A 14181-nucleotide genomic window follows, 5' to 3' on the forward strand; every position below is an offset into this window, starting at 1 on the left:
TAGCTCGATGTTCCGTCACGCCAGCATGAGCAATGCTAAGCTGGAAATGCAGCTGTCATAATGCAGTGCTGTCTCTTGACTATTTCCAACAAAGGATGTTAGAGGAGGAATACATCACTGAAGGCCTGGGGATTAGATGAGATGGACCTACTATTTAAGGCAGGGGTAAAAATATAATAAAGGTACAAAGATAAGAATGTGTGGGAAATAATGAATAGATTGTTATTTGACTGGAGCAGAAAGGTCATAATAAGGCACAGTTTATGGAGGATCTTGTAGACAGTGAAAACCCAATAAAAACATTTGAATGAGGTAATGGTGAGAGGTACCAAAGAACATTTCAGGAACACAGATTTTTTAGCAGTGTGTTCACACTGGAGGTAACAAGGGACTGATCTATTGTGATGGTGGTAGGAAAGGAAAGCATTGTGACGAAGTAATAAATGAGGCTGTGTGAGAATAGTCAAAGGGTAACTGCAATATTTTTGTCCTGAGCACCTGAGAATAATAGGATTGTTGAAAAGGAGTTGGCTTGAGAAGGATAGAGAAAGAGGAATAGTCAAAGAGGTAAAAAGAGAGAACTAAGGAAGAAGAAAATTTCAGGAAGGAAAGGGTGGAGGGTAGTGTCCAGTGCTACCCGCAAGTCCAGGAGAATAGATTTTTAAAACTGGGGTGAGATGATAGGTGGAAGCAGTCAAGCAGTGAGGGACACAAGCCTGATTGTGTTTGAAGAGTGGTGGGGAAGACATGGGACGAGCAGTTCTAGAGTATTCTTTTAAGAAATTTGATTTTTGAAAGGAAAGAGCAACGCAGGGCTTTTTTACGACCAGAGTTGAAGAATTTCAGAGTTTTTAAAAGGTTTATTCAGAATAGTCCTGAACATTTTGAGTTTAGGAGGAAAAATTAGTGTTAATAGATGAGGTAGAGTCCCAAGCCTGCATTTCCCCAACTGTAACATGTAAGATGTTGCTACATATTTAAAAATTAAAAAATAGAGTGATAGCAAGTTTATTCCGTCTGTCCTACTGGATTTTGTTGTTGCTGGTGCCACTGTTGGGTTTTATGTTGCTTGCTTGGCAGGATAGGTGGGTGGTAGAAGGGAGTATGTTTTGATTGCTGTGTTTTTTTCTTTTTTTTTCCTCTAAGCTAAATGTTTTAAAGGAATTTAAATATTAATGTGCCTTTCTGTTTATATTCTGTATGATTATGAAATACTGAAAGTCTCCGTTACTTCTTTTTAAAGCAAACAACCAGTAGTAACCATAGTTTTTGCTTACCTCAGAGTTTTTATAGTGAGACTGTGGCAGCACTGTCAGAACGGCTGATACTGTAAATTATGTGTATGTAGGAAATGCACAAATGTTTTTTGAGTATGTGAACTTTGATTTTTTTTTTTTTTTAACCCACATGTTAGTACTATAATTCCTGCTTATTTTTAGGGGCAGAATAGTAACTGTGTGTAACTGATCTCCATATGGGTTAAACTCTTAGAAGCACAATGACAAATCATTGTGATTCATATGTATACTTTCTGATGTGGTATGGATTTATCATAAAGATTCCATATACTCTATAAGAAAACTTCAGGGAATTCCACTTGGGTGCACTGAAAAATTTCACCTCTTCCCTTCTTGAGGTCCATGGTATATACTTCATTATGAAATCTCTTAAAATGGGTATAAAATTATTTTATAAAATCCATTTCTGTTCCCCCTCATCCGTTTTCTTACCTCCCTCCCCTGCTCTCTCCCTCCCTTCCTCCACCCTTCTCTTTCAGAATCATTAACTGAGGTGAAAGTGCCCTCTAATAATTTTTTCTAAAAAGGCTTTTTGGATGGATTTCTAGATTATCCACTAAATGTGTGTACCTTTTTTTAAAATTTACAGAAAACAGAAGTGAATATGCTCTTGTATATAGCAGACAATCTAGCCTGTTTTCCATACCAGACACAGGAAGAGCCGTTGTTTATAATGCATCATATAGACATTACACTCTCAGTTTCTGGTAGTAACCTACTGCAGTCATTCAAGGAGGTAAGTTACACACATTACTATTCTTAATGCATCTGTCAAAGTGCAGGCATGCTATTTTCACTGTTTTGTTTCCATTGTTCCTTTTTTTTTTTTTTTTCTTTTCACAGGTATATAAAACCTTTCTAAGTAATTTAAAATCTGGGCAGTGCTTGAATTGGGGAGAAGAAGTGGATTGCTATTTCATTTCTATTAAGAAAGACCTAAAACCATTCCATTTCAGATCATTTAAGTGGAACATATATACATATATATAAATGTGTGTGTATATATTTATATATGGATTGTTCTTTTGATAAGCCATCCCACTTCTTTCTTTCCTCTTACTTTAAGCACTGACCTCACATGTTTGGTGTCCATTCATATATCCATTTAAACCCCATTTTAAGGCATCTTGCTATTCTATATATCTGGTAATGCTGTAGATCACAATAGTATACTTAAAGAGATATAACTAGAGATAGAGATAGATAGCTTACTTATAAGGAAACACAGAAAATGTATAATACTGTTGATTTCCTTATCTCTGAACACCAGTATCATAATGGGGTTGGCATATTGTGTGCCCAAAATCTTTACTGAGTTTCTTATTATAAATCTTATGTCTTCTCTTTTGTGGTTTTTTAGGAGAAAATGTAATTTGTTTCATTGTAATGGCACCTGGCATAGCCCTGGGATACATAGCAGGCCCTCAGTAAATTATTTAACAATTAACTAGAAAATTTTCATGTGCCTGAAGACACAAGTAGATCTCATTTTATAAAACTGTTGCGCTCAGAACTGATCAAACTAGTAAATCAGGGAGATTATTATGATACCCAAGGGTTGGAATTACAGAGTTATCTAAACCCTTGCTGCTTGAAGTTTGCACCAAGACCCAGCCACAGAGGCCTCACTTGAGAGCTTGTTAGAACTGCAGACCCCAAGGCCCCACAGTCAACTTAATGAAACAGTCTGTATTTTTAACAGAATGCCTAGGTGTGCCTTAAAGTTTGAGAAGTTAATAATTCTCCAGAAACTTTAGCCATCATGTTATCTTATTTTACCTCACTGTTGTGGATATACTTGTAAATGTTTCTCCCATTTTGTTTCTTCTTTAACAGTTATATTTGAATAATTGCTTTGTAATCTAGTCTTTTCCCCTCTCTTAAATCCAGCTGACTTTCTTTTTAAGAGTCAACAGTTTCATAAGATACAGAAAAAGTTCTTAAAAGGGAGAGTTTGATAAAAGCTGGGACATTCAAACCTATCAAATATTCCTCAGTTAAATTATATTTAGCAATTTTTTTAAGTAGTCTCTCTGCCCAACATGGGGCTCGAACTCATGAACCTGAGATTAAGAATCGCATGATCTACTGACTGAGCCAGCCAGGCACCCCTCTCTTCAGTTAAATTATATTTACTACTCTTCCTCTATACTTACCTATGTACCAAATTGATACTTTTTATAACTAATTTATCTTTCATCTCTATCCTATAACAAAATTGTTTCCTTTGATATTTCAGAAAGGCTTTTAGGGAGGGGGAAATCAGAGCAGTGGATTATATACGATTTTATTGAGTCTTGGAATCTATTTATAGAAAGTCATAGTGTTTCAATATATAAAATATTAATTTAAGATGTTTTTTTGAAGCTATAGAAGGAGCATATGTATTTATTAGTGCTATTTTGTTACTATTTTTCCTTTTCTTTCTTTGTTTTTTCCAGTCAATGGTAAAAGACAAAAGGAAAGAGAGAAAATCATCACCTAGTAAGGAAAATGAGTCAAGTGAGAGTGAAGAAGAAGTTTCCAGGCCTCGGAAGTCACGGAAACGTGTAGATTCAGATTCAGATTCAGATTCAGAAGATGATATAAATTCAGTGATGAAATGCTTGCCAGAAAATTCAGCTCCTTTAATTGAATTTGCAAATGTCTCCCAGGGTATTTTATTGCTTCTGATGTTAAAACAGCATTTGAAGAATCTCTGTGGATTTTCTGATAGGTAAGGTTACATAATCAGTGAGAGAAAAAACTTTATCCTAAAGGTTCAAATTATAAAGAAATATGAAACTCAGTTTTGATTACATGCTTACTTTCATATTAAAAATGTTCCTTTTTATTTTTTTTTAATGTTTTATTTATTTCTGAGAGATAGAGAGTGTGAACAGGGGAGGGTCAGAGAGAGAGGGAGACAGAGAATCTGAAACAGGCTCCAGGCTCTGAGCTAGCTGTCAGCACAGAGCCTGATGCGGGGCTCGAACACACAAATCATGAGATCATAACCTGAGCCGAAGTGGGACGCTTATTCCAACTGAGCCACCCAGGCGCCCCAAAAATGTTCTTTTTTAAAGAAGGAACATTTTTTCCATATTGTTGCTATATATTTTGTTGTATAATATATCACAATTTGTTCACTTTGTTATTGGAGAGGACAAACATTTCATAGTCATAATGCATTATAAATGAAAGGACTTAACTTTGTGGATTTCCTTAAAAAGACCTTATTAGAGAATTAGGCTGATCTTCATATAGATTAAAAATCCAATTTTTTGAAAGAGAGAGAGAGAGGGAGAGAGGGAGAGAGAGAGAGAGAGAGAGAGAGAGAGAGAGAGAATCTCAAGCAGGCTCCACGCTGTCAGCACAGAGCCTGATGCAGGGCTTGAATTTATGAACCATGAGTTCATGACCTGAGCAGAAACCAAGAGTTGGACACTTAACTGACTGAGCCACTCAGGTACCCTTTGTCATTTTTCATTTCATTAAAACCTTACATTAGGAATCACAAAGCTGGGGTGCCTGGGTGGCTCAGGTGGTTAAGCTTCTGACTTTGGCTCAATCATGATCTCCTAGTTTGTGAGTTCAAGCCCTGCGTTGGGCTCTGTACTGACAGCTCAGAGCCTGGAGCCTGCTTCAGATTCTGTCACCCTCTCTCTCTGCCCCTACCTGGCTCATGCTCTGTCTCTCAAAAATGAATAAACATTAAAAAAAAAAAAAAAGAATCACAAAGCCAAATGCTCATAGGAGATAGATCATGAAACAGAGCAAAGTAGATTTGGTGGAAGGTCACTGTCAAGCTGGAAAAAGCATGTTTTATTTAAAGGGCCTCAGGTATTACTCAGATGTTCATCAGTTTTTTGCCACAGAAGAGGCATAATGTAGCCAAAAGCTTCCACTTTTTCAAGAGAAGCTAGATAATCCAGGTTTTTATATAAAACCTTGCAAGGTTTTGGGGTGGTTCTAAGGAATTGGGAAGATTTTTTTTTTTTTAACTTTCATTTATTTTGAGAGGGAGACAGCGTGAGTCATGTGGGGGAGGGTCAGGAGAGAGGGAGACAGAGAATCTCAAGCAGGCTCCAGGCTGCCAGAACAGAGCCCAATAGAGGGCTCAAACCCAGGAAGCCATGAGATCAGGGCCTGAGCCAAAACCCAGAGTTGGATGCTTAACCAACTGAGCATTCCAGGCACCCTAAGTTGGGAAGATTTTTAAGCCAGAGTTGTTAAAATATGAAACAGGTTTGTAAACATTCTGGCTGCTGTGTAGAGGATGAACAGTTGGGAGGGCAGGAAAGTAGGAGGTGAACCAGTTATATAAACCAGTATTTCTATTGAAACTGTTACACGATCATGGTCATGGCATTCAAAAACAGACGTGAGAAATTACTTTCATTTAAATTATGCCTCTATTTCAGACAAATACTAATGGAAACAAGAGAATTATTCTCTTAATCTTTGTCTTTATGTCTTTACTTCCCTTTTAAAATTATTTTTATTTTTGTGTACAAGTTCACTTGGCTGAAATATGAATGATAAAAAGTTTAATTATTAGTAAATTAAGCTTAATTACAATCACTTTAAGTATAAATGCCTGAAAAAAATTTAGTTAATGACTTTGTTTTCCCAAAACAGTAAAATTCAGAAATACTCTCCATCTGAATCTGCGAAAGTATATGATAAAGCGATAAACCGGAAAACAGGAGTTCATTTTCATCCCAAACAAACACTGGACTTCCTGCGGAGTGATATGGCTAATTCCAAAATCACTGAAGATGTGAAGAGGAGTATAGTAAAACAGTATCTAGATGTGAGTAGTAAAACCAAAATCTATTTCTTTCTAATAATTACTTTCTTGAAAAGTAGATTCTCTGCAGGGAGTTAGCTGTCTCCTTACACTGAAGCTTTATAAACTATCAGGATGATTTTTCTGTATGTGGTTTTAATGAGTTTCTTGAAGCTTGCCTTTCCCATTTCACCCACTGCATCATAATTACTTTTTCTTAGGAAATGCCAGTCCACCACTCATTTCATTTTAGTGAGAATGAAAGCTTTTAGGCAAGTTTCAGGAAAAAGCCATGCCCATGTATGTATTTTTTTTTTAATTCAGTTGATTACATGGTTTATGGTTCATAAAAGGAAAAACCATGAAAAGTCTCCTCCTCCTCTTTTCAGCCATTCTGTTGCTCTCCTTCCTGGCAACCAGTATTAGTACTTTTTCACGTTTTCTTACAGAAGTGTAATATAGGCTGATATATTTGTATGTCTCTTACATATATACTCTGTTAACAAGTATGTGAGGGTGTGTTTGTGTACAAAAAGTGCTTTTAAAACTCTTGGGGCACCTGGGTGGCTCAGTCAGTTAAGCATCTGACTCTTGGATGCTTCATCAGTCTCTGCGCTGACAGTATGGAGCCTGCTTGGGATTCTCTCACTGCCCATTCTCTCTCCCTCCCTCCCTCACTCTGTCTCTCTCTCTCAAATAAACTTTAGAAAAATATTTAAAATGTCTTTAAGACTAGGCAAATTCATAGAGACAAAATAAAATGGAGGTTGTTACCAGAAAGAATGAGGAGCTATTGTTCTAATAGGAACAGAATGAGTTTCTGTTTGGAGTGATAAAAATCTTTTGGAAATGATGGTGGTGATGATTATACAACACAGGGAACATACTTAATGGCAATGAATTGAACACTTAAAATCAGTAGAATGGTAAGTTTTATGAGTATTTTACCACAGTAAAGTTTTATGCTTAAAGAAATATTTGGGGGGGGGGATTGTCTCCCAAAAATAAAAGTAGTTTTTTGTTTTAATCTATTTAAAGCAAGTGGCTAAACATAACTAATAATGATATTTTTGACCAAGAATGAAACCTACACAGTGGTTTTCATATTATTTATAGACTGTAAACCTCCCACTCTAAAGCTGAAAATTATTTTAATTCTCATTTAAAACTCTTTAACATTCTTTTTATCCTCTTTTATCTTCTTATCCTCTTTGGGAGACAGCAAAGGGAGCAGAAAATGTGAAAAATGTCTATCAGTAATTAATTATTAATCACCTGGTTGCTTGATGACTTGGATCAGGATCAGCAAACTATAACATATGGGCCAAATCTGGCCCCCACTGCCTGTTAAGTTTTTTCCCCTACTGCATATTTAAGTAAACTTCTGTTAAAACAGCCATGCCCATTCATTTATATGTAGTCACTAGATACTTTCACAGTACAGTAACAGAGTTGTATAGTTATGACAGAGACCGTATGTTGTACAAAATCCAAAAGATTTACTATCTATCCCTTTATAGAAAATATTTACCAGGCCCTGATTTGAACAATAGCTAAAGCCTATTTACCAGTTAAACTAGTACCCACACCCAACTACTGCCATAGGAAACATTTAGGGGAAAATATTTTAAAGGAAATATTTAAGGGTTTAATAATCTTATTTGAAGTTATGTACATAAGATTCTAAATTCATATCTAATTTTTGTAGTTCAAGCTTCTCATGGAACATCTGGACCCTGATGAAGAAGAGGAAGAAGGAGAGGTGTCAGCTAGTACAAATGCTCGGAACAAAGCAATTACCTCGCTGCTTGGAGGAGGCAGCCCTAAAAATAATGCAGCAGCAGAGACAGAAGATGATGAAAGTGATGGGGAGGATAGAGGAGGAGGCACTTCAGGGGTGAGGCGGAGGAGGAGTCAACGTATTTCGCAGCGTATTACGTAAAATGATTTTTATGTGCTTATATATGTCAGTCTATTAAATGTACACCAAGTAATGTAATACTTATGAGAGAAAACATTTTGTAGATAGAGATTCTCTACTTAACCATTTATACATCCTTTTGTAGAAAGTTTAACATAAAAGACAATAAAAAAAGAAAAAACAGAAATGAGACTTATCCAGCATAAAGGGTTATTAATTTTTTTTGGATTGTATTAATGTGTGTTATCCTTTTTTATTGTTGCTAAGTTTTATGTAGCTTTATGGTTCATATGTATATATAATTTTATATATCAATAAGAGTAAAGACACGGGTACAAATTAAGAAGTTATATGGTTTTACAAGTATATGTTAACCCCTTGGCGCTGGCGGTCACGGTGCGTCTCATTGCCGGCAATGGAAGTGTGCTGGGAAATCCCAAACTCCCGGCGTCAAGGGATTAAAAGCAATAAAAACAAAAATTTCACTAAAATTCTTTTGTGTAACACTTCGTCTTTTTTCCCCCCCCAATGTTTTAGTCATTGAGAAGGTCAAAACGAAATTCAGACTCTACGGAGTTGGCAGCACAGATGAATGAAAGTGTTGACGTCATGGATGTCATCGCTATTTGCTGTCCAAAGTACAAAGACCGACCACAAATTGCAAGAGTAGTACAGAAAACCAGCAATGGCTTCAGTGTTCAGTGGATGGCAGGCTCCTACAGTGGCTCCTGGACTGAGGCTAAGCGCCGTGATGGCCGCAAACTGGTGCCTTGGGTAGACACTATTAAAGAGTCAGACATTATTTACAAAAAAATTGCTCTAACGAGTGCTAATAAGCTGACTAATAAAGTTGTTCAGACTTTACGATCCCTGTATGCCGCCAAGGATGGGACTTCCAGCTAATGAATTTGTACATGCAGCCAAATTTACAGGAATTTTTTTAAAAGGCAGAAAAACTTGAAATATCAACATTCTGGCAAAAAAAAAATCAGTTTTATGAAGAGTAAGAATGGAACCTGGGATGCAGGAACAAAAGAAGGAAATGTTGGGCAAACATTTTTGTGGGAGCTCCCTTCGCTGTTGTGCAGCAGAAACAGATTCTCAGTTCGTTTTTACTCCCACTGTATTATAGTTTAACAAAAATTGTTTATATCTTGGAAAAAAAAACTTTCTGTTTAAAAAATAAACAAGTGAATGTTGGAAATTAGTCTGTTAATGTTCTTAATAAAGTGTTCTTGGAGTTTAACCTAGCAGCGGATGGCTTTCTTTAGCTTAGCCCAGTTTCCAGGGAAGCATTGTTTTTTCCAGGCTGTAAAATGGCAGACTCTCCTGGATATATAATTTATTCTGTTGAAAAAAAAAAAAAAAAAAAAAGCATGCAGTATCTATGACCTATCTGCAGAAGGAGTTTTTGTAAATGTAGATTTTGATGTATTAGGTCACCCTGAAAACAATACAAGAAAAGGGATCCCCAGGCAATCTGGTGGAGCGAATACTGCAATAAATTTTTTTACTTCTCTTTGTTACTTGTCTGTTTCCATTTGAATTTCTTATTGTAAAGATCTGTTTAAATCCATTTATATTATTTTGCAGTCTTTTATGTAAAATTTATTATATCACTGGTTTTCAAAGCAAAACATAAAATATTGTTTATACAGTTTGTATAGGCTGACTTCTGAATAATTGGTATCTATTATTTTCATTCCCATAAGAGGGTGTAAACAGTTAACTCCAGGGTTTTATTGTATCCTGCAATATTTAGTATTAACTATATATGATTTAGCACTGTGCCAAACACATTTTCAAGAGTACATTTTGATATAAAAAGAAACTATAGTTTATTCCTTGTATGCTTCAATTTCTTTCTAGTGATGTCATGATGGTAATATTTATTTTTTAAACCTCGGGAAAAGGTAACAATCATGCTATTTTGGGAAACTAGCATTTCTCTTAGTTAAAATTATGCCATGTTGTTATTTTAGAAATAGAGTGGAGTATGACACTTCGTAATTACATTACATTTTTCACAAGTTATTTTTTAATGCTGATAAAGGAGTAATTTTACTAGTTGAGATGTTTATTCATTTTCTATTCTAAACATTTTATACCTCTTTGGAGAGTGGTTGTTATTACAAATGGGGAGAGTGGGTATTTAATCAGTTGATCTGCATAGTTGATGCTCAGAAGTAGTAATGGCTAAAATCACAGGAAAAAGGTGTGTTTCAAATTTAAGTCTTTTAAACAATGTGTACTTAGTTTTAAGTTCATTTTTAAAAGTTGACCTCTAGAATGTTAAGTTTTATGAAATAAATGAAGATTCTCAGTTTGTGAGGAAAATGAAGATTCTCAGTTTGTGAGGAAAAGTGACATTGCCACAAAATACCTTTTTGTGAACACCTATTAAACCACAATGAAAATAACTTTTCAGGATCTATTTCCGATGTGGAGTTCTTTGAGAACATTTTCTTGAAGGAAATACTTTCCCACTCTTCTTCCATTTAATTGTATGTTTCCTCTTCTTTTTTACTGTGAACTCTGTAGAATAAAACTAGATTGGCTTTTCCCCCCATGGAGTAGTACGTTTAATCAGATAGGACTTGACCTAGCTAATGAAAGCAATAGTAATTCATCAATAAGAGTAAAATAGTAATTTAGAAAAATACAGGAATATAAAGTCAAGCCTGCAGAGTTCTAAAGAAGATGTAGTAAAACTGAATTTGAATGCTATGAAGCCTGACAATAGTGCACACTGTTATTTTAATTCTTAACAAAAACTGTGCTAGTTAAATATTTTAGCCCCATTTTGTAGATGAGGAAAACTGAATCTCAGATTCAGTAATCAGCTTATAAATGTTATAATAGCGATTTAAATTTGGGGTTGGAATAATTGTGTCTTACTGTTCTAAGCTAATTAAACATCAACAATTAAAGGAGATGATCCTTTTTGAAAGTAAACCAGTTCCTAAAGGATACTCTGTATATATACTTAGGGATCCTATTCAGAGTGAGCATTAGGGGGGTAGGCACACGGTAGATAAAGCTGCTGTTGCCAGGTGAATTGCTGTGTTCAGGAATTTTCCATGTATTCTGAATTCCAATATTTTAGCTATTGATGTAACTCCTAAGCCCAAAGTTTTCAAAAAGTAGATTTCTCAAATATGAATTTTTTAGGTCTTAACAGTAAAATAGGTTAAGGCCTTGACAGTCAAATAAATGTACAAAATCAAACTTTTCAAATATATTTAGGATTTGCAAGTTTCAATCTTAATCTATAGTTTGTTGATACTGTATTATGCCAAATTATGCTTTATTGATTTGTATTGAAAAGAAGGTGTATTCTCTTTGATATAAAAAGTGCCAAGTACCTCTTCACTTTAATATATTAATATGAAATTTTTGTATTTTCTTATTTAAGTTGTTTATTATTTTGACAAAGAATGGGTAGTTTTAAAAATTCATATCAAAATACAAATGCAGAAAACAATTTAGTAATCTCTAGTGAGAAATTCTGAACTTTTAAAGAACAGTAGTATGTAGCTTGGTTGATCTATTGAATATTTGAACCATTAGCAGGTAACTGAAGCACACAATTATTGATGACTAGTCTATCCATGAAGACAGGTAAGTCAAGATATTCTGTCCAATGTGGATTTCATGAGCAGTGAGCAAAGTTATCATGCTCATTTAGAAAGTGAACTTAATCCAGAAAGGTATGTGGTTTTCTCCACCCACACACCACTTTCAGTTGCACAAAGAACTCCATGTGGTCACTAGTGCAGCACCCAGGTGGTCTGCATCTCCAGAGCTATTGATACGAAACTGGAATAAGGTTACTTTTGCATATATAAAACCCATCAGACCATTCACTTGAAATGATCATGTAATTTGAAACAACTGATAGTAAATTTTGCTCTACAGAAATCCTAGTTGTTTGAACCTTTTGCTGTTTGCCTTGCTCATTTTAAAACTAAAGTTTGTATAACCCCATAGCTAATTTTTGTCATAGGAAGCATATTATTTATTACACAAATTGTTGCAATTTTTTTTATTTGAAGATTTTCCTAAAAGCACTCATTGTTCTGTTGGTACTAAGAAATAGTTGAATGTAAATTTGGTATAATAGGTCACTGATCAAACAAGTTCCTATTTGCATAGTATTGAGCAAGTGGTCATAAAATCCCTGTGTGTTTTGTGTGATAATCGAGTGAATACCACCTACCCACCCTTCTTTTATGAGACTCTATTTGTATATGGCTTCATTGCCCATAGTGATGCAGAATCTACACATTCTTTTATTCTCATCAGGGTTTTTTTTTCATGATTTTAACTGTTTGTTATAGAATCACCACAGATCAATCATTCTGAATTTCTGACCAAGCTTATTTTTAGCTATACCCTATATACTCTCCTCATTTATATTTTTCTGAAACCCCAGATATATTATTTCCTCTATAAATACATCATCTTTGAATATTAATACTCCTTGACATCAAATATCCAGTAACCAAGTTTTCAGTGCCCTCAAAATGTCTTTTTTAAGTTTTTGGTCTTAATCTATAGATTTCTTCATCCTTTATTCTTTACAAATTTTTTCTGAAGAAACTGAATCTTGTCCTTGGATTCTTAAGAAATAGTTTATTCTAAATAGAGGAACAACAGTTATTTTCTGATTTATAATCCTTTTTAGTAACTGAATTTATTATGGGTTTGAGAGACATTGTCTCTCTTCCAAACTCCCCTGTTTTCTTAAGCCTGCATAACCAGAACAGGGGTGCCGTTAGAAAGACAATGAAGTCAGGAGGTAGGTCCAGTTTTCAGAAAGGTGATGATAAACATTTAATCCTTTGAATTTTAGTTGGCAAATGCCAAGCAGGCAATTAGAGATGAAGAATTAAAGTAAGGAAACAGAAGTTTAAATAGATAATAGAAGATGCCCTATGATTAAAGTTCCTCTTTTAGTCAGAAATTTTTTTTTACCTACTGCTTGAGATAAGTGGACAATCAGTTGTGATTATTTTTTATTATATAGTTTGTAGGCATTGCAGTTTGGTTGAATGTGATTTTGCCTCTATTTCTGACTTTTTTTCAGTCATTAGAACCTTAGAAATGAAAAGTTGTTTTGTGTTAACTCTGTCACATAGTTGTACTGTCTTCACCCTTTTTTTCCCACAAGAAATGGCAGTGTAAGTTTGTCTTGATCATAACTTGCCTAGAATTGTAATTTGGGTTTAACCTTACTAGATTTAAAACATAGAACAAAGAACAGGAAAATGTAATTATAATCCTAAACTGATCATGGATCTCCACATTCCATAGTTTTAAAAAATAATAGAGTCTTAGAATATGAGGGATCTGAGAACTCATTTAATCCAGATGTTCTTAACTGCTTTGGAATTCATGAATCTCTTTAAGTATCTAATGAAAGCCATGAAATCTCTACTTTAGGAAACTAAACAAATCCTTCTTAGAAGACTAAACAGAATTGTGCATATAATTTCAGGGGATTCCTGGTCACTCCCACCGGTGACATGTATGACCTGCTTTGGAAATCCATTAACTACAGGTGAAGAGAAATGGAGATTCAAATAGGTGAATTCGTATCTACAAGCTCCAGTTGACCCTTGAACAACATGAGTTTGAACTGTGCAGGTCCACTTCTATGCAAATACTGTAACATTTACCTTGTGATGGTTTTTTTTCCCCCTAGCTTAATTGTAAGAATACAATATATATTACACATAACATTATCAGTGTTATTCGGTAAGGTTTTTAGTCAATAGCAGGCTATTAGTTGCTAAGTTTTTGAGTCAAAAGTTAAACGCAACTGTGCAGGGGGTCGGTGTCCCTAACCCCTGCATTGTTCAAGGGTCACACCGGTATACACCTACTTAGTACCATGAGCCAAGAGCAATTCTGCAGGCTCTTACCTCCACGATCAGTTGCTCTTACAAAGAAGATTCATCTGGAGTCTTTTTCAGTCGCTTGTAAGATATGAATGTAGACAAACTAATGACTAAATGGTTTTTTTTTAATACCTTTTCAAAAGATCCACTTTATAGCCTCAGATTTTGAGATGCCTATCATCCTGTTAGATAAGTGGAGAAGGTAAAATGTGACATTTTATGGGTCCCATCTTTATTTTAATTATTTTCTATATTTCTGGGCTAATCTTGAAGGTGGGAAGAATCCAG

At 34.9% G+C, this 14181-nt stretch overlaps 1 protein-coding gene across 2 annotated transcripts in view; it reads left to right on the forward strand.

Moving 5' to 3' along the window:
* The window catches only part of NIPBL (NIPBL cohesin loading factor), a 199048-nt gene extending 189532 nt beyond the window's left edge, over positions 1-9516 (forward strand). The window contains exons 43-47 of one of the 2 annotated variants that reach the window (XM_039250518.1): positions 1888-2034; positions 3740-4014; positions 5919-6093; positions 7778-7966; positions 8528-9516. In XM_039250518.1, coding sequence (XP_039106449.1) covers positions 1888-2034; positions 3740-4014; positions 5919-6093; positions 7778-7966; positions 8528-8893 — 1152 coding nt within the window. In that variant the 3' untranslated portion in view covers positions 8894-9516. Of the gene's footprint in view, positions 1-1887; positions 2035-3739; positions 4015-5918; positions 6094-7777; positions 8008-8527 lie in introns of both variants that reach the window. The other variant, XM_039250519.1, reaches the window with a different exon arrangement.
* Positions 9517-14181: the final 4665 nt, after the last annotated feature.

Source organism: Hyaena hyaena, unplaced genomic scaffold (genome assembly GCF_003009895.1).
Source record: "Hyaena hyaena isolate Hyena2069 unplaced genomic scaffold, ASM300989v1 scaffold_372, whole genome shotgun sequence".
Classification (NCBI taxonomy): domain Eukaryota; kingdom Metazoa; phylum Chordata; class Mammalia; order Carnivora; family Hyaenidae; genus Hyaena; species Hyaena hyaena.